At 42.0% G+C, this 21,018-nt stretch overlaps 2 protein-coding genes across 6 annotated transcripts in view; one reads left to right on the top strand and one right to left on the bottom strand.

Annotated features, from left to right (window-relative positions):
* The window catches only part of LOC105278832 (alkaline phosphatase), a 181,486-nt gene that overhangs the window by 71,318 nt on the left and 89,150 nt on the right, over positions 1–21,018 (bottom strand). The gene's annotated exons all lie outside the window — the stretch shown is intronic.
* The window catches only part of LOC105278819 (caspase-1), a 34,431-nt gene that overhangs the window by 3,175 nt on the left and 10,238 nt on the right, over positions 1–21,018 (top strand). The window contains exons 2-4 of one of the 2 annotated variants that reach the window (XM_011338199.3): positions 3,398–3,645; positions 16,857–17,032; positions 20,788–20,908. In XM_011338199.3, the coding sequence (XP_011336501.2) occupies positions 3,398–3,645; positions 16,857–17,032; positions 20,788–20,908 (545 nt within the window). The remainder of the gene's footprint in view (positions 1–3,397; positions 3,646–16,856; positions 17,033–20,787; positions 20,909–21,018) is intronic. The other variant, XM_020031361.2, reaches the window with a different exon arrangement.

Here is a 21,018-nt window from a genome sequence, read left to right as displayed (position 1 = left end):
TTCTTCTTTTTTAATCGTACGCACGATACGACGCGATTATTCTCGTCGGTAACGTACGGTCAAGCATATTGTTGGAACCGAACGGAACGCGAAAGGACGGGCGAGATTGTGCGAACGGGAGCGGTTGTGGGGTGCGTACTGGATTTATATTCATAATACCGGGGAGTCGTTAAGCGCAAAATGTTTTAGAGCCCAAAGTAAACGCCGCAGAGTCTGTAGTAATGCCGGTAACTCACTTCTCCCACGACGAACATTTGTTTCGTAATGGTCACTGGCTCACCACGTTTATGACTAGTTCGTAAGCGCTCTATGGTGGTTTTGTCACATCCTGTGTTCCTCCTGTCCGCTTCTGATCTCTCCTCTTGTTCCCCGCATATTTCAGAGTGCTCTGGGCGCAATGTGTAGATGTGTATGTGTGAGTATCATTTTAGTATATGTATATAATATATTCATCGCTGCATCCATCCGTTGTTCGCGATGACTCTTGCCGGCGGGTCTTTCAGTTTTACGCTCCAGTTTGTTCCACAGTCTTCAAGTTTTAATCACTCCGTCGTCGTGCTTCTTTTACGATACGACTTTTAACGAGATTAATTCAATTCTATCGGGTGCAAGTGATATTACCGTGCAAGCGTGCGCGGTTACAATGACCCTATGTCTCCGCACGTACACGGAACGTAATTAACGGGGCATCATTCCACCGGAAAAGAAGACTTAAATTTTTTAATTAAGTTCCATTGGCATTTATAAGCCACGAGGTGAATAAATCGCACGAGTTTTGAAATGCGGATTGAGTGCTGGATGCTATTTCAGCATCTGGAATAACTACGACGATGAAACACGACGCCGCAGATTTAATTGGAAAATATTCAGATCATCAACTCGTCGACAATAAAACAAAAGCGTTTTGACAACCCGAATTACTGAGCCCGAATTACCGCCGCGAACTACATGCAGGACGCACATTGAAGCGGCAAAATACATTGACGTACATTTGGAACTGAAATTGCGTGTGTGTACACACAGATGCGTATTTATCGTTACACGTGTGTCACGTTGTCGCGAACAAAACGTTGTCAGAAGTGCATGTTGCTTTGTCACCCAAACATGTGACTTGACTAATAGCACGTAGCACATAGAACATCTAACAATTATTACACTTACTCTTGAAGCAAACGATCCCCTGTCGCACACAGAACAGCTCAACTTACATATATATAAAAGAGAGTAATTTTTTCTTGAACAAAGTACAACAACTGGTGCAAGAGTTCATGAATAAAAGGCGCCGCAATTGTCTCGGCGTTCCAGCGAGCGTTAAGAAAAACTCGCTGGTAATTGTAATTTATTTAACTCATGATTAATTGCGTTTCGAACACTTTGGTGGACAATTATTTCCTCTCTAGAATGATTACGCATAGATTGTCTTATCAATAATTCCGCGCAATTTCATTTTCAATTATGTTCCATCCAATCTTCCAGGTAAATCTAGAAAGCCGTATATATTTATAATTGCAATTAAGAAGCAAAATGTTCGTCCACGATCACGGTTCGCCCGAACCTTCAAGAACACGCACTTAGCCAGGGCAGGGTTAAACGCTCCGGTTTTACGGTCCATTCATTCCCAAGACGAGCTCAGACAGGCTTCCGCTTTCGCATCCTCGCGCACAATAGCGTCGATTTACTTTCGGCCGGCATAGCCGACGCTGATCCGAAGCGACCGTAATCGCGGCAACTCGCGAAAGTTGGAGCGCGCGTACGTGCGCGAGACGCGCGGGTTTCCCGCGCGATAAAGCGCCGCGAAATCGCAGAATCGCAAAGTTCCCCCCGAGTTGCGCGGCTTCTAAGTTGAAATTAAATCGACCGCGGTATGATGCCACGCCGGCCGCACGGCTCCGGTTAAACAGGATATCCGTCTGCGTGAGCGCACGTGAGCGGAAAGCGGACCGGGGCGCGTTTCCCTTCCGGTCCTTCCTTCTCATCCGAGCACGTCTCGAGAAAGAGAGGAAAAATCCTCCGATATTTCCCTCCCCCAAAAACTACCTGCAAAGAGGCAAAACGTTCTTCAGATACATTTTCACTCCTCCGCATCTCCCGCATTCTTTATCCTCCTTTTTTCTCTTCCTCTCTTTCTCTCTACATGTCGTCCTATTCATTTGTCCATGACTGTCCTCAAGTCCAGGATTCTGCAGCCAGTAGCTAGTTGCCTAATTACGCCAACCGTACGGAGACGTTACGCTAAATGCCACTGACATTTATTTCGTGCGAAACTCGTGCCCGTCTGCGCTTGGTGTACTTCGGTTGATGTGCACATTACACAAGAAACCGACTTTTTTTGCACTCGTGGAAGTACCGGACAATTATAAAGTGCCACGGAAATCGTCCGTTTTCGTATTTTCTCGAACGAAGCACCGAATTTCGTGCTAATTGTTCTGCCGAAAAACGGGCTATTAATCGCTTTTAATCAAATTTCTTTCTGTTTATGTATAATGTGTTATCCAGAAAGTCCAGAAAGTCTTTGAATTTTAATAAAAAAATCGGATTTCCCAATCCAATACATAAAATTATTCCGGAATTATAATATTTGCCATTTCTCTCACTTTCATAAATTTTCGTTGCATTAATGACATTTTAATCTCTTTTTGATAAAGAGTCCGATTGTAGGGGTCTAATTTTTACATGAGAATTTTAACGTAATAATTACCATTGCATAATTATTATCAGTAATAACTCTGTTATAACATGTTTTTCAGAGGATGTACAAATATTTGATTAAAAGTAATCGATAAAAAGCATATCGAATTACGCACATTTCGTACTGCAGTTCTGCAGTCGCGTTATTAATGGCGAAACTACTAAATTATTTGCTTCTCGTACTAGTATCATGCTACGCATTGTAATAAACGCTATCTATGCCACTTCGTCTAAAATATATCAAACTCCGGAACGGGAGTTCAGACACTTTTCAACATCCTTCCGAGATAATATCGCGGCGCATCATTTCCATTAATTAATGGAATACGATCGGCCAGGAAGTTAAGTACTGCTATGGTACATCTTCAGAATAACATTACCAACTTTGTATGATAAGATAAAGTTGCAACATTATCGTCACCATGAGCTTAACGCAGCCGTAGTTTCAAAATATATGTTATTGTTGTCGCAAAATGGATTTCTCGAAGTCATCTGGCAATAAAATCAATAAAGCGAGATGGATAAAACTACTATTATATAACGTTGGACATCTAACGGCTCCCATAATTATTTTACGTAATTATGAGATGTATTCCATAATCTCTCAATCTTTATATCTCTCTCTTAATTATAAAAACTATTGTTCTGTTAAATATTTCTGTATTCATTTGAGTAACTTTTTAATATATGCTGTCGATATGTTACGCAGAGACTTCTTCGAGACCCAAAAGCCGATCAAAATCAATCTCGATCCGTACGCTGAAGAGTATGACATGAACCATAAGAGAAGAGGAGTGGCGCTCATACTGAACCATGTCAATTTCGAGAGCATGAATACGAGAAAGGGCTCCGTGAAGGATTGTCTAGACCTTAAGACATCATTAGGCAAGCTCGGGTTCGACGTTCGAATTTACACCGATCCGACAGTCAAGAGCATCACAATGGCCTTACAGTCGAGTGAGTATCACGATTCTGAAGCATCTGGCCAAGATGTAAACGTCTCACGAACTTTTCTGCGCGTCCAGATCAAACGGATGGATCAGATGCGTGTCTTCCACTGAAATAACGAACGCAAAGGTCTTGCGAACGTTTAAAAAAATAATGTAAAGGAAGAAGGAGAGGTACTATTATTTTCATTCATTTGCGACCGACGTTACCTCTGTGCACCGTTTTTCCTTATCTTCTTACAATGAGCGCACACTTCCGTTCCATTTCTCATCATGCAAAATATATAAAAGATGTTTTCCTCAAAACGAGGAGGAAGTGCACAGAGAGTACCTCGGGACTTCCAGATCCTGTTCCTAACAGGCAACTATTTGTTAAAAATAATTTTGCAGCAAGATATCATTTCATATCTTGGTATTTATTTGGAGAGTGCTCCATAGTGTCGAGAGACCGTCGTAATTATGTCTTAAATGAGAATTTTAAAGTAGCGAAAAAGTGCAGTACGGCAGTCCGCACTTTGCGCTGATAAATACGTAACGCTTCACCCTCTCCCGGCCGTTTAATTCGGCAAATGGCCCGAGAAAGGAACGACAGAAAGGAAAATAAAGGGTGTCAAGCAGATATTGATAATTGCCGACGTATTCTTTGTGGCGCCTCCTGCGGATTCGCGCGCGGCAGTTTAACGCGCGAAGCGGATAATGATGCGCGTCGATGAAGAGGAGACGGTGGAAAAGGAGGAGTACCCGGCGAGAAGTTATGCAAACATTTTGCGCGACGGAACGAGCTCATTAAACGTCTATTCGTCGCAGTGAATCGAGTTCCTCAACAAATAACTAACAAAGCAATCTCGCGAATACGGCTGCGGCAGCGGAAAGTGAAGCGGAAAGTCCGATGATTACGGAACTTCGCGCCGGATAAGAAAAGTTTTCGCGCGCCCTTCTCGTATCAGCGTGACACGGTGCGCCCCATGGAGCCTAAGACGCTCATACTCATTTATCCACTCGCTTCCGGATTCCCGCTCGCGAGTCGCGCTTGCAGCAGCCCCAAATCATGCATAGATGCATAGATGAGAAAAATTGTTCTGACAACAAGGCACATTTTGTGGAGAACATATAATCAACTAAGGAGTACTACATGAGTGCCAATAAATTAGTGCTATTTTCTAAAAGTAGTTTTTCATAAGAGTAATTTATAAAAGTAACAGATAAAAGAATTACTTTGACTTCCAGTTTCTTTCGGATTAATTTCATGCTGAAATGCACTACCGCAAGGTATTTCTCTTGAAATGCATTGTTTTTATTTGCCAATGTGTTGAGCAAGAACATTTTGTAGTAGCATTTTTCTTCCGCGTGTATTTATCGCAAAAAAGATGGACCATACGAGTAGTTTATTTTTCTTTGCTGTCGTGCGGATAATACATACATGTCGACTGAATTGAACAAACTAAAAGGAGGATGCGCCAAAAGTTGGCCGCATAAAAATGCGGCAAATTGTTGCTTTCTGCTTCTATCTCGGAAGTAACCGAAGTAACCAGACTTCCCAACGGTTTCTAGAAAGAGAAACAAGAGAGCAGTATACGGAGGGCGGAAGGAAAATCCCGTCGGATCCTCTCTCACTGCTAGACTTTCCACGTATTCGATTACCGAATCGAGAGCAGGCAGAGTATCGAGATGTAGCGCTCGCGTACGTTTCGGAAAGCTGCGACTAGCGCGCGCGTGTTATAACTAGACTGTCACATAAATAAACCAGCCGGCCCTCGTATTTCGCGCGGGCTATATCCTCCGCCACTCTCAATGCTTTAATTTTGTCTGGCAGCGTTCTATGTAAGCCAGAGGGAGTAAACGGGGATGGATCCTCGTTCCGCGAGTTGCATGGACACGAATCGACTGACGAACGCGAACCGAACTTTTCAATCGAGTCGCGCGTGTTGTTGCTCCTTGTTCCTATCACTCTTCTTTTTTTCTTCGATCAGCTAGCAATGAGAGTACACTCTGATACCGTTCTCCTTTCTTCTGTGTATTAACGATTTTTGTTTTTTTTTTAAGGGAGTACTAAAAGCTCTGGTACTAAACGCGGATTTTATACGTCGTGCCAGTTTGGCAATGTTACTTGACAAAAAAGTATGATATTCGAAAAGTATAATGTCACAGTTAGATAAAAAATAAATTCACCAGAAAATATAAAGCTGGCAGAAGTGCATTAAAGTTCTTTCAACCGAAAGAAAACACATATCTTCCGAACTCCATTTAACAAAAGCCATAAAAGCAATTAATGGTCGCAAACCAGGCACTCAACCTGCTCGCATAAAATTGCTGCTGTATAGTACGTGCTATATTGATTACTTCGTGGTGCATTAAGCTCGTTGTGTAAATGCACTGAACGCACGCAAAATTACAAAAAAACTCAATGGATATATGTTTGAACTAGACCAATCAGAAAACTCTTTTAACAAGTAATTATTTTCTCACAAAAAGAAGTGCCTTTGCCTTGGAGATTTCAATTTCACTTTGTAGTCTCTCAAAAGCCATTAATAGTTAAAGCCAAATGTTAAACTACGTACGCAGACTCTGAATGTTTGATAAATCAAACATTGATGTGCGAGTAAATAGAAAATTAATAACATCCAGTGAACAAAGTCGTTGCATCCAGAATGTATCCATATTTGACATCTGTAAAATCACCTATTCACATCTAGATCGCCTCGCGATCTTCGAATTTCATTCTTTGAATCACCGAGCGTTGCGCTTTCGATCGCTTTCAATGAGAGGCAGATTCTCTGTATCCCGCACCACGCATATCATTCAATCGACGAATACACCGAAACAGACACGGAGTGGAATCGCGGTTCTTTCGTTTGTTCTTGTTTTTCCCCTGCGGGCTCTCCGTTCGATTTTTCCGGTCTCGCGGAAAAGTTTTTTCACGTCAAAACGTGCATCACCATGTCAGATGTGCGCAGGATGTCACGGCGTATGGGGCACGCGACACACGTCGGGTTCCCCGGTTTTCGTCTTCCAGACATCGCCGCAGTTCCAATCGTATCGGGAGATATTGCGGTGGCTGCGAGCAAACACTCACGCGAGTGCACGCAACGTTGCGCCGCCACGTAAAGTGCTTCCGGTGTTTGCTGACACTTTCCGCCCGAAAGCGCGGGGAGCGTACTCCGCCGCGGCGACAACCACCCCTCGACGAGGCTCGTCAGGGCTGGCAGCTATCGGTACCAGCCGACAGCCAACAGCTTCGACGTGTCAGAATAGTGCATGAAACCCTCGCGCGCACCGCACGAGAGCTAGCAGAGTGCCAAATACAAACATCATGAACTCCTTGCGACTTCTTGCTTCGGGTAAGAAGTCGTCGGGCGATAGAGGCGTTTTCCGCTCCTCGACGGCTGCGCGACTACGCGCGCACCCGTTTGCGGTCCAGCAAAAGTATACGGAAGTTATCTCATATTCACCCCGTCACGGAGACGCTCCGTCATGCCTTCCCATTCATCCCTTGCGTTTGGTGACTCCCCGAAGCTTTCTTGAGGAACTCGTCGCCAAGAGCGGTGTCCATTTCCGTGTGGAATGGACGGGGGTGGAAGAGTGTAGATCCGCGCTCGATGCTTAGGTTCCCGCAATCGACACGTGAAGCATTCTACTTCGAAAGAAGTAGAAGAAAGAAAGAAAGAATCGCTTTTGCTCCCTCAATGTCGTCTCGTCTAAGCTAATGTCTTTATAACGTCCGTGTCCGATGTTCTTCGAACGCGCGGCGGAATTCATCCCGCTTGCTCGATCTCGCAATGTCTCTCGAATGGTACGTTTCTCGACAAGTTTGTTAACCGCTCTCATTGTATCACACTCGAACTCTCGCTTGCATTACATCGCATTGCCCACGCACGCGCTTCCGCAATGTGGGAGCGTACCACTGTTCTAACGCGGCAACGAAACGCGCCGCTGCATCTCGCTGTTTGTTCAGGTCGCATTGTGCTACATCACAGACCATTCTCTATTTTCGATCCTAACTACCCTCGAGCTTCGTCCCGTGATGCTTAGACCACTTCTGACGTCCGTCAGTCCCTCGTACGACTGTAAATCGCCCCCATTACTGCAGTCGGCATCGCAGGATGTATTCCAAGCCACTTTTAACACCTTGGTCAGCACAGTTACAACCCGAAAGCGTTTCTGCGTTTGACGTGCAATGCACTATATGCAACGCCATGCTTGTTTTCGGACAATAACACCGTTCCGGAATTACGACCGACTGTATTCAAGTCTACGTTTTCTGCAACGTTCCCGTACAATGAATTAATGACAAACTCGGCTGGTCTGTAATACGATTATTCTAATGAGAATATTTGAAGTTTTAAAATCGCTCGAAATACAGCATTCGTCATAACGCAATCAGAAAGTAGTTGCAAATCGCAAATTTGACTTCTAGAAATAGAAACAGCGTCCGAAGCAAGAAAACGTGAGGAAGAGCGCGAGGAAACATGACCACTGTAAACGTCGCCCACATAGATTACGCGTTTTATGTAGATTGGCCATTCTCTGTGTACGTAGACCCGCGAAAAGTTAATTTGCATGCCATGCGCGAGGCAAACTATCGTTATAAAAATTCAACGTTGCTTTCAAACCAACCGGTGACAACTTTTTTCAGTTTCGCACGGTGCACGGCCGCATCATAAAGGCGAACCCGCAGGAACAAAAAAAATACAAAATACTAGGAAAAAACAGATGGACACGAATTGTTCGACGTATTTCGAAATTCTGCGGAGGGCTCGCGCTCGCGTGGACACGAGACTGATTACAGTCGATATTCAGCCAGGGTACCGGGGATGCAACGCGACGCAATGATCCAGATGCCACGGTCAAACAGGATACGCGATTGCGAGCGCGATGATTCTGGCGTATCCCGGCTGGGGTACGATGGAGCCAATCATCCGCGACGTGCATAACAATATGCAACGTGATTTAATAATTCCGTGCGCGCGCGTACGTCGTGCCGTAATTCGCGTCTATTAAGGCTCTCCCGCGGGTACAAACGTCGCACGTCCCTTCGCCGTCGTGGCGGAATTTTTACGCGGAATTTTCTGAAACGAATAATTACGTGAGATGCCCAAAATGCCTCAAGAAGATTCTTGTCCAAGAAGAAAAATTGGAAAAAAGATATAAAAGTAAAACAGTCTCGATAAGATTAAACAAATTTCACAAGTTATTGTATGATATGGTAATTTGTTAATAGCAATCGTTACAATTCTCCATTCACAATCCTAATTCAAAATATAGAACGTATTTCTCACAGGCAAATTGGTGGCGATATATACTTGTAATACTAATGTATGCTTTTATTGTTCCCTTCAGATTTAGAATTTTACAACTATCTTACAGTTACACGTACATCTAACTTAAACTTAAATTTTACTCCTAAATCTTAATCTAACCTCTGTGATTATGCGTGCGCGTACCAAACCATGTACTTGTAATATGTATAGTCATTATTAATATCGAGAAGGTAACACGGCTTTTGAACAGGTAGAAGTTAAATTTAGATAGGTGTCGTGTTTCGAGTGCATACCTGTATAAACCTGTATAAACTATTAATAGCAGAATCAAATATCCGGATCAACTTCACCATGAATAACAATGCACACAATGTATATTACTACATTGTTACAGTGGCCGTTTTACTAATATCGAAATTCAGGCTAGCTTACTCGTGCATTATTAAACGCATGAAAAACGAAATAACAATGCATTACAATGCGCCACGTGTTACAATTTGATTTTTACAAGCATGACATTTGAGCCGTCACCGCATGAGAAATGCTTCACGCTTGCAACAAATAATTCATGAAATACGTCCGTGAAACACATTTTACCAATAATAACAATTAACTGCGCGATTTGACGCGGAATTTCACTAAAATCCGTTTAAAAATACAGACCACGTACACTACTGTATTTAACAAAAATCAATCAGATACGTGAACCGTTAAACTCACATCATATATATACGCAACATCTCTCCACATGCAACTAGGTTAGTGCTCAGGTGCATACAAGCGAGGAACACGTTTTCCACACATCTGGTTCTACTAACAAAATCGTAAATTCGCACGTGAAAAAAACTATGCGCGCAGAAAAAAATGTTTCGCAAGATTGGTCTCGGAGCAATAATGTTCCCTCATCGCGCAACGCGAGATTGTAGTGCTTTAATGTCCGGCAGATTAAAAAACAGCCAGGATGATCTTCCGGAGAACAAGAAGAGCAACAGCGGTAACAGCGGCATCAGCACCAGCCGTGCTGAATTTCCATCTGACGCATTATCCCCCCAGAGTATAAAGCGAATGGAAAGAGGAGAACGCGGAGATATGTAAACTAACTTTTCGAGTTACATGCGGCGCGGCGATACGAGACTCAATTACATAATGGTCCAGCTCTCTCATCAGATTACATTGTTGGCTTGCTCGCTTTTAAAGGATCGTCAATACCCGCATGAATCCGCGTTGAATCGTTAACGTCCGCGGAGGGAAAATACATGGCGCGCAGACTTTCGCAACTTACGTCCGCGCGAATTCTTTTTGTCTCTTTGCACTTTGTGCCCGTACTTTGCGCCGTACTTTGCGCCGGAAATAGCCCTCGCGTCGAAACAGGACCGCTTTGGCCTCTCTCTTCCTCTCTTTCTTTCGACAAAATCGAGACCATAAAATGAATTGCGCATTTTACCGTCAGCACATCAAGCAGAATCGCCAAGTTTTTTTCAGGCTTACGGGATTGTCTGATAGCTGCTTTCACGTTTTAGCATATTCGCCTATCTACGTGGTGTCTGAACCGCAATGTCAGTTTATAGACTTCTATCGCCATCGAAAAATATTGCAATGCCGTGTAGACGGATAGCGGAGTTGCGATCAGAAAAGGAACGCTCGCTAAGGCATTAATATAGTTTCGAGACCGTGCGCGATTTAGTTAACAGAGAAAATTCAGCGAGCAGGTGTACAAAAGGTGCTTGTTCCACGAAATTTTAGACTTCCCATTCTGACGTTTAATTCACACACTATCTCATGTTGAAATTGGAAAAATAGCAGTCTAAATGAAATTCAGAATTTAAACCCCGGGTATTAGTATGTCTATTCTTTCTATCTTATCAATAAAATATTTTCAAATATTTCTTATTAAATATACACAAGTATTTATATACATTATAAATCATCATGTAATTTATATGTACATATCTAGGTGTAGCTTGTGCATATCCAACACGAAATAGAGGTTTTTAGTAATATTACGATTTGGTTAAAATAAACCACCAACTGAATCGAGTCGAAGCAAAAATAGAGAATTACTCAACGCACCGTTTAACGCGGATGGATATTTTTGCAAACTTTTCATTGTTTACTGTCTATATGCCACCCATTTTGTCTTATCCTTATAAATTTATTCAAAATTCGTGTGCAACATTCGCCGATACGCAGAAAAGCGCAAGCATGTACAGGAAAGGAAAGGATATTAATTTATTATTGGTTCAATATATCATCTATATTTGTGCCATAAAATGGACATCCGCGCACGAACATAAACGACAAGCTCAGCGATGCTTGAGGACGTATTGTACAATAAACTGTAGAACGAAACGCGCAACGTGCGTATCGACGTAATTAAAACCTTTATGCGTAATAATGTGAGAAAAAGAGTACAGTGAGTTGTTATTTAATTATGTAATGGTATTTAATACTGTCTCAACCTCTCATAAAAGTAACGTTCAATTTCATTTAAAAGTGCAGCGTTCGTTTGATTGTCAGTGCATAATTTAAGCAGCCGGAATGTAAAGAATTTTTGCACGTTTTCACGAACGCTTTTGATAGTATGATGAATAATTAAATGAATAATTAGGCGAACGATGGAACAGCGATGTAAAATAATCCCGAACCTGTGCGCTGCCCGTTTAAGTGTAACGAGTTTAAAACTTGCAGTAACTATTTGCATTTCCTTAGCATAATCCGTTTGATGCATATTACTCGTTTATACGCAGATTTCATTAATTTAGCATATCGATATTTTATCGTATCAACCGTGGCCAGTGATTCTTTTACAATTTTTCAATAAATTGCAATTACAATTAAATATTTCCTGAAATAGCAAAAAACTTATTCAATAAAAAAAGAATGTATATTTTTAATTTTTGTTCTACGTAATACAAATTTCTGATGCATGTACAAATCTGTCATGAAAATTAATTTCATGTTAATAGAATGTGTCTCGCGCGCGTTTGCATTTTCGTAATTTATTTGATATTCCTTCAGTTATAATTTTAATAATTTTATTTCTCGACATATATTTTTGTTTTGGATACATTCCCATTGTGTTTTAAATTTATGATGCCCTTCATCAGCAAGGTGCAATAAAAAAAGCGCATATTACAAACAGTTTGCCATTAATAAGAATATGAAAATAAAATAGAATTGAATCAATAATAATATTCCGTTTTAAAGCTAGATATCTAAGCTAGATATCTATAGTTAGATATAAAACTGTTCTATAAAACTAAGTATATGCATCACAATTCTGATATTGAATCATATAACCAGAATATTGTCTTTTTAAAATTTCTATGAAATAAAATTAATATTTCTAATTGAAAAAATATATTTCTCTATAGATAATCCACAATACAGAATTGAATTAAAACAAAAGACTTTGATAAAATATTCAATTCACATAATGGATTATTAATCGTGATTTTGCAATAAAATCGAATGTATGCGCACGTATATGTAAAACAATTTGGCGAAATTATATTTCATGTTTTTGAGGGCTAAAAACTCATCATTAATCGAGTATCTGTTAACTAAATAGAGAGTTTACAGCCGAATTAGCATAAAACTTTTGTAATAAATTTCACGAAGCATAATAAAGTTGGCTTGAAACACCTATATGTTTCCGTGCGTTCCGGATGTGCCTCATTATCCATACCAGAGCAGCTATACAAAGGAAAAACATTCTCCACGACACGCATGTTCGAAATTTCAGCTGTAAAGCTCGCGAAACGCAGCAGATTCCGTGAAACATCGGCGAATTCTATTTTCCCCGGAACAGAATTGAAAAGTAGAAATTGGCCACTTGCCAGGAGGAAACGTCGACCCTCGTGCACCCCCGAGACTAACCGTGTTGATGAAATATAGTAACTCACGTGGCCGCGTAACCTCTCACGTCACAATTATTTGCATTTCTTAACTCGTGTAATTCATTCTACTCTCTCCGACAGCATTCGCGAAATAACGTTGTCGCTACTCGCATATTCCGCGCGAGTATTTTGCAACTATCGCGCCGCGCACCCTCTCTGCCACTTCGCGCCAATTTTCACGAGATGTACACGCGCACACACACACATACAGAGCATGCCGAGCATTGCGTGTACCTTCCCTCAGGACCACGGACCCTGTGCAATAGCGAATGTTCCTCATTAGACGCCTAATTGGATCCTTTTCGCGCGTCTCACCTTTTTGCCCCCCTCGCAGTACTTGCTGCCGCTGGATACAACGCACCTCGGCGAGTCTCGAGCGCATTTCCACGTGACGTGGAAATGTCTCGAAATATTAGAGCTGCTTGTCGACATGTACATCTTCGTGCTACCAACGCTGCTAATAAAGATGATGAAGATCATAAAAGTTTCACCAGTGTCACATCAGTGTCTTCATGCAGTAACTCTTTCATTTGTACCGCTTCATCATTATTTCATTTATCATTTATATCACTAACACTCCGTATACGTCCCTCGACATCAAAGCGACGCTCTTCTCGATCCCCGACAAACTCGCAGTTTGAAGGAAACAGCGCGACGTCCGATTTACCTTTTGCAATCGCTAGGTTCGAGGGTGGTTCCACCCCCGCCGAGGACTATAAGCCGCAACGCCGGTATTAAACTTCCAAATTTATAGCGTGTGTCCTGGCTATCGATCGGATATAGACCGCGACCTATCGGCTGCGCCTTCGCCACGAAGAAGAGGATACTTTGCTAGAATATTATTAACGGAAGTTTCATCGTGTTTGTTAACTGTCCTCGCACGCTATTACAGCAGCATTACGCTGCCGACTCGAATTTATGGCGCATCGTTTGCACTCGATTTATATACTTCGAAACAATATCTACACGCCGATTGTTTTGACATTTATTACATCGGAACGGAGAAAATGTTTGTAGTCTGCGTATTTGCTCGTGGACGAGTGGTTTTCAGCGGATAACGCTATTAATATATCATGGCGCAATGAGATTGTTATCGTTTCTTGTATTGCATGCTGCTGTCTGTCATTTATACGTAATTCGTGTCGCTAGATTATCTTTTTTGATTAATTAATTAATCATTATTGAATTGATATGTAAAGTGTCCCAGATGAATAAAAGAAATATTTAAAAAAAGGAAGTTAGTATAAAATTACAATTTACTATGTGGATATTAATTTCCTCGATTCTGACGTCATGATTCAAAATAACTAGATCCCAATTGTAGAATGCAGACACACATCATACACATATATGCATTGATCACTGAGATTGGAAATAAAACAATTAAGATTACGTACAAAATAGTTGATAAAGCGCATACATTCGAGAAATTCGCAGATACGTTGCATGTAATGAAATCCTTTGAGTTATTATGTAAATTTTTCCTTTACACAAAAACCAGAGCAAGCAATAAAAGCAAGTAGTTAACGAATACAAGGGGAAGAGTAATCTACGTGGTTGCGAGATAATATCAGATAATTGACTGTCGTAAAGGCTGCCGTATTGTCTCTCTTAATTATTTTTTTCTTTTTAACACGACGACAGTATGCCGATGGTAATTATGTGATCCCGGCAACGGTATTGAGACGATTCCTGCGCGCGAAGAAAATTGTTTTTCACCCCTGGCGAAACGGGATCGCGAGAAAGCGGGGTAGATTTCCATTACTGTCTAAAGCAAACTCAAGAGAAAACGCGTTCTTCCAAGAAACGCGGACGGAAATGTCGTTTCACGTAATCACGCGAGGCTTTTTGCGAAACATTTCTCGCACCGACACCGCACATCACGTATAACTCGCCGGCTGAATATACATGCCGCATCGATTCTGCAACGACTACTGCTCTTTATGCGATTTATATCCCACTCCTTAATTACACCCGTGCGCCGGGATTACCGGACCGAGGCACTGCGGATTAATTGGATTATCGACCGTCCCCTCTCTCGGTTGTAATGGTCCTACCCAGAAACAAAGATCGTTTCTGGTGGATGTAAGAAGAGCCTATCTCGGGGAATTAACGATCGACACCAAGATCGCGGAAAAATCGCGCTCGAAATGTCCGATAATCCCATTATATTTGCGAATTTTATTTACCAACTTGCATTTACGAAATGAAAAAAGAAACTAATAACACGATATTTGCTCGTGAGCTTTACAGAGAGAGAAACAAGATATTTAATTCGAAAATGCTTGAGTTTTTTATTAAAAACTAAGAAATGATTAAATTCTCTCAAGTAAACTTTTCTAATGTGGAATACTAAAGACTATAAATAAATGTTTAATAACTTTCCTTCCATCTTCCGTTTTAAGTATCTTTTTTCTTTGGCCAGATATTAATAAAAGAGGAAAGCACGAGCAGTGACATTGCCTGGCGAATTATTATTGACGTACACGTAGACTATGTGCTTTCCTTTATTGCACGCTATTCAAATTGCGGAATTCCCTATTAAGCGATATTTGCATGTTCGAGATTCCGCTGAGAACGAGAAATTTGGATTCAAGATACGTTGCATATCAAGTCATGCGTGATAGATTCGCTCAACAGATTCACCGATAAAAAGGAGCAAGCTCCTATGTAATCCGTTACGAAGAATTCTATTGGCGAGATCATGATAAGACTAACTAAACAGCTGTGAAACAAAATCATCGCAATCTTCGTAATAAACAAGCTTGAAAAATAATGCAAAATTAACAAAAATGCTCGAATGTCAGCAAACATCGCATAGTAAAACAACGGCAGTAGCGGCGGTGATAATACATGCATATTGCAGCATAAAAAGTTTTTGCATGTGGTCTGCATTTTCTATTATTTATTTTTGTATCTTTCTTCAAACAACGATGGTAAAGTTAAAACAAAAAAAAAACATTGTTTCTTTAATGGGAGTTTATTTTGCATTTTTCACGGTATAACAAATAACACGACTATCGTAATCGCGACACTTGCTGAACATGCCAGTACGTCGCGATAAACAGTTCCCAGCGTTGTTATTTCATGCGCAGAATTAATCAATCCTTTCATTAAAGCCGCCTCGAAAATTCGAAAATGTCTGTTCAGTGCCTTTGTTGCAGGAAAAAAAACGCAATACCTCTCTATCTTATTAAAGTTTCTTCGAAAGTTATGATGAAGCTGCAATGAATAATACATCGCTAATCTTTACGTAATCAAAATTTTTATTTTACCCGAGCGAAATAAGCGACGGAGCACACGCGAACGGCGAACATTCATAAAGATCAAAGTAACCGTTCGTACCTTGTACGTAATTAATATGTCCCCAGTACAAAAGCGCGTCAGACGCGCACGAAAAAAGAAACAGAGTTAATTTAATCAAGAACCAGAATAAAAAAGAACTTACTTTTTATGTTCTTGAAAAATAAAAACGTTCACCCAGATGACCTACATTCTCTTGATGGAAATAGTAATTCGTTCTGCACCGGGTAAATAATTCACCTCGGTCCTTTTCTCTTTTTGAAAAAGAGAGACAGACATTATATATTTATAGAGCCGTGAGACATTAATGCTCATGCACGTATCTTTAATTTTCTACGTGAGTTCTGCCGAGATCAATGTTTTTCGATTTAGGAAAAACTGTTTCACGTCCCGATGTTTTAATAGCTCGCGAGAGAAAGACTCGCGCGTAATTTTAGAATCAGCTGTCCATAATTCGCCGTTTGCAGCCGGTCGGTGCGTCTTTAATAACAATCCGTTCCGCTGAATTTTACGCGGGCGAGCTTCATTTAATACCTTAATGCCGTTTCGAAAATCCGGAATTACAGTTGGTCGCGGTCCGCCCTTTGTGGCGGCGGTGTCTCGATTCACCGCCATGGAAGTTCGCAACACGCCGCGCCAATATCTGCGCGATCTCTCGCGCCCGGGCGCAGTTTGTTTGTGTACGGGCTATTAGACTAAACAGTCCGACGACTATTAGCGGGCCACCGCGGAGGGGGAATTAATTAATCCTTTCATTAAAGCCGCTGCGGAAGACCACACGGATGCCGACTGCCTGATCGTGGTTGCGATGTCACACGGCGAATCTGGTCTATTGCATTCGCACGACAGTCTGTATCCAGTCGATGCATTGTGGGCTCCCTTCACAGCCGATCGATGCTCCAGCCTGGCTGGGAAACCCAAGTTGTTCTTCATTCAGGTACGACTATTCGATACAGGTAACACGCGCGCGAACATCGCGAACATCCATGCGAGACTGCATTCAAAGACTCTGATTCACCTTTTTCCGTGTTATCTCTTTATTTCGATACCTCACCCTTCTCCCTTCAATACTCGATCACTCGATCGATTTCCAGTACAGTCCAGTGCAGGCAAAAAGAACAAATTTCATACGTCGGAGATGACGATCATCGCGCTCAAAAAGCGCCCAAAGAAACGGAGCTGCCGCGTTCGTTTCGGGCGATCGCCCCGTGATGGATCATCTCGAGTGAACCGTCTGAGCGGTTGAGCGTTACATGCTGAGTAATTCGCGCGAGATTTATGTAGACCACGCGAGGTGATTTATGGGTTAACATGAGCCGTTGTATGAGGATCGGCGTTGAAGTTAATTGCGCTTTTCAAATACCTCTCGACGGTTTACTTTAGCGATGCCACGCGAGAACACTTGTGAACGGCTCTATTCTTGCAAATAGATTCGATTATGCATAGTAGTATCATCTCGTTTAAATTTATGAGAATGTACTCAAGCTCAAATATTGATATATGTGTGTGTGTGTGTGTGTGTGTGTGTAAATGAAAAAATTGTTTATAAATTAAATTGATATCGTGGATTATTTATCCGGGACTAATCATGCTAGAACGAACCGTATAGCTTTGTTCTGCGCTAGCTTGTTTTCTCTTGCATCCGCATTTACATCTCGCAAAAGGTTCGTTTGTACCTTGACGGTACTACCATTAGAGAAACGAACAGGACGAGAGCGGATAAAAGGTAATTACGTTTCCCCGGTTGGTTTTGATATACGGTATTCTTGCGTGACAGATATAAATTCAGTTAGTCGGAAATGCGATTGCGTATCTTGCATGCTTAGGACGTAACGGCAAGACTGGATATCCGTGTCGGTTATCGGAGAAGCCAAAAAGATCATGCTCCATTTTGCGGAATATGACACATATACGGTGTACAAAAATTATTGCCATTTGTTGCATTCTCAATTTAGTCTAATTATAACAAAATCCGACCGTGAGCACAATGTAATTAAATAATAGTATTACTATAATTTATGTATAATTTCATGACTTGCCTGTTGCATTATATTATCATATATTATACTCGGTAATTCTTAATTCGTTACACAATAAGGCAGATAAATCCGTCGGTATCTCGGTTGTTCTAAATTACATCTCTTTGGCCACGCAATCCTCGCAACTCAATGCCCGTTATTGGTATCCAGTATTCGCGTATTTTTCATTAAACTTGCGGCGCCGCAGTTTCCTGCGGAATTCTTCTGTAATTACGTTCTGACGGAGGAGAATAGATGACGTCGAAATGGATGATACCGTGAAAATAAACGAGCAAAATGTGCGCGCGAGCGGCAGAGAGTTTATCATAAACACTCGCGCGCGCTCTCTCTCTCTCTCTCTCTCTCCAGCTGTACCTCCGGACGGAGAATGGCATAATTGCGATGATCGTGCATACCTAAAAAACGATTAAGTCGCATAATTCCGACAACAATGCCGCGCTAGATCTAATTCTTTCCGCGCCGCCCTCCGCGTTCACCGTAATACCGTTGGCGAGATCGTTTTCCATTTTAGAGACATTCCCCATTTATCTGCTTCACGACGATCTCCGAGGGATTTCCACGGGCTCGCGCACATTAGTGCACCGTCGGGTTTTTAGCGGGCGCAGCCAATGAAATATGTGCATTCTGCGATGTAATGGAACCTGTTCGCGCGCTCGCGATGCGCGCCGCAGTAATTAAGATTACTCCCCGTCCTCCGTTCTCCGCCGCGTTGGTGAAAGAGAATGACGCCGACGATGAAAAAAAAAGAAAACTGTTATTTGCATAATTCCCAAAGTGATGTGCGTGTGCATCGTTTCGGGGATTCCGGCGCGACGGCCGAATTAAAGAATGTCGAGCAATTCGGCGCCGCGTTTCGTATATTTGTTCCATCTATTTCTCCCGTATTTTTCTTTTTTTTGCTTTTAATCCACGAATATTTCCGTCACATGCTCCTCTTTCCGCGCAGCTCAACGCGCGAGCATTCGGTCCGCCGAGTGCCCGAATGTTTCAGCGACGCGGAAACCGGGAAACGCACGTTCTTCTTGCGGACGGGCGTTATTATCACGCGTATATTCGCACGTGACGTTTATACGCGCACGCATACATATTCATGTAACGCGAGAAAGAGGATGCGTTGAGCGACGTAATTTCACTCCGGGATATGGACTATAATTTTATACAGTCACGTTCATTCCAGGAAATTTATTACCGATTATTACGCCTGTAACTGCGCGATATGAGGATCGTACGGAACAACTCGAACTTCAAATAATGAGTCAAATAAAACCTGACCAAAATACCTCGTAAAAGATAAGCGGAAAATCGTGTTTGGAAAATTAGACTATTGCGAAGGGCGCAAGAATTAGAGTATCGCCTGCGGTTTACGATCAGTAAAGATCACCGCTCGGCGCGTCGGACAATCACGGAAATAGCGCGGAGACGATCCATCCGACTATCCCGACAATGATTGTAATTTACGTGTAACGGATGAAAAAGGAACCAAAAAGCCAACTAGCCGGATACCCTACGAAATTACCGCTTTCGTCTCAAATAGAGCCGGAGGATCGGTGATCCTGAAGATAAAGTGCGACGGGGATAAATGAGTACGATAAAGTTGGCTATCGTAACGATCGAGGCGATTAGTAATTTAGTCTCGCGTCTCGATCGCGTGCGCTCTTCGAAACTTTTCCGTGCATTCCGAAAGCTCCGAAAGGCTTTCCGAAAAAGACCTTCCGCCGACGCGACCGCGCTTATTTTAAATCCTCGTGCGAGAACACTGCGAACTTAAGAGTATTATGTACTGTATTCTACCTGCGTAATTTGAAAATAACACATTGATTGATTTTAACATATGTATTAAATCGAGTAAAAACGCAAAAATGCACAAATATGTGTATGAATAACACTCTTACATGTTAAATATCGGGTCTATTATTCGAAAAACGAGTCGATACACTCTCCGTTCACGTTTTCGCGATAAAAATTTAATTAATTAATTTCTCTAATGTGCTATGAGGCTCATAGTATGAGCTTGATGAAGAAAGTTGATTGCAGATTAACGATTTATCCGATATCCGATAGAATCAAATTTTAAACGCGACACGTGTTATTACAACTGTGATTACGTTAACTTATCCATGAGCGAGGTAAATTGGAAATGGGCGGAAATTCGGGCCGCGCCATGCTGCGCGGAATCGTCTACGTTGGAATCGGCGGCATTTCCTTCTGTGTGCCCGGAAGCTACGTGTAAACTGTGGTACCCTTAAGTAAGTGGCCACCATATTTCTTGCCATGCTTCCGTTCAAGTCGCCTGTCTTCCGTTAACTACGCTGTAAACATCGCTAGATCTGCGTGTAATTGTCTCGTAAGTTCTATTAGCAGTTTATCGTTTCGAAGAGAGAGAGAAACTGTTTAGTTCCCTCGGCTCTTCGATATATCGAAGAGCGCGATGCTATCGTATGAGCAAGAACGCGCGCATTTCCCATTTGGCGAATGTTTCAATAACGTATCGGGATTCCGTGGATTACGACGGTACATTTTAGCTGTTTTAAGCAATTCGTGGATCGTTCTCGCGCGAAGAAAATCCAACACCTCTGCCGTGAATCCCATGAATCCTTCACGTGCCGAGAAAATCTAGTATCATCGCTCACGCGCGCATTTTTCTTCTCCGCAGGCGTGCCGAGGGACGCGACTGGACAAAGGGGTGAAAATTATTCATGAGACAGATAGCAAGAGGACTACGTACAGCATCCCCGCCTATGCAGATATTATGGTCGCGTACTCTACTTACGACGGTAGGTACAATACACAGCAGTAAGCACAGGTACGTACAGGATGCTCCAGAATAGTCTAGCTCAATTCCCTAATCCCCATAAAGGAGACTTAATTAAAATGTTCGCAGGTT

The sequence above is a fragment of the Ooceraea biroi genome, chromosome 4, assembly GCF_003672135.1.
Source record: "Ooceraea biroi isolate clonal line C1 chromosome 4, Obir_v5.4, whole genome shotgun sequence".
NCBI lineage: Eukaryota > Metazoa > Arthropoda > Insecta > Hymenoptera > Formicidae > Ooceraea > Ooceraea biroi.
The sequence above is the reverse complement of the archived record's forward strand: the minus strand, read 5'-3'. Positions and strand labels throughout refer to the sequence as shown.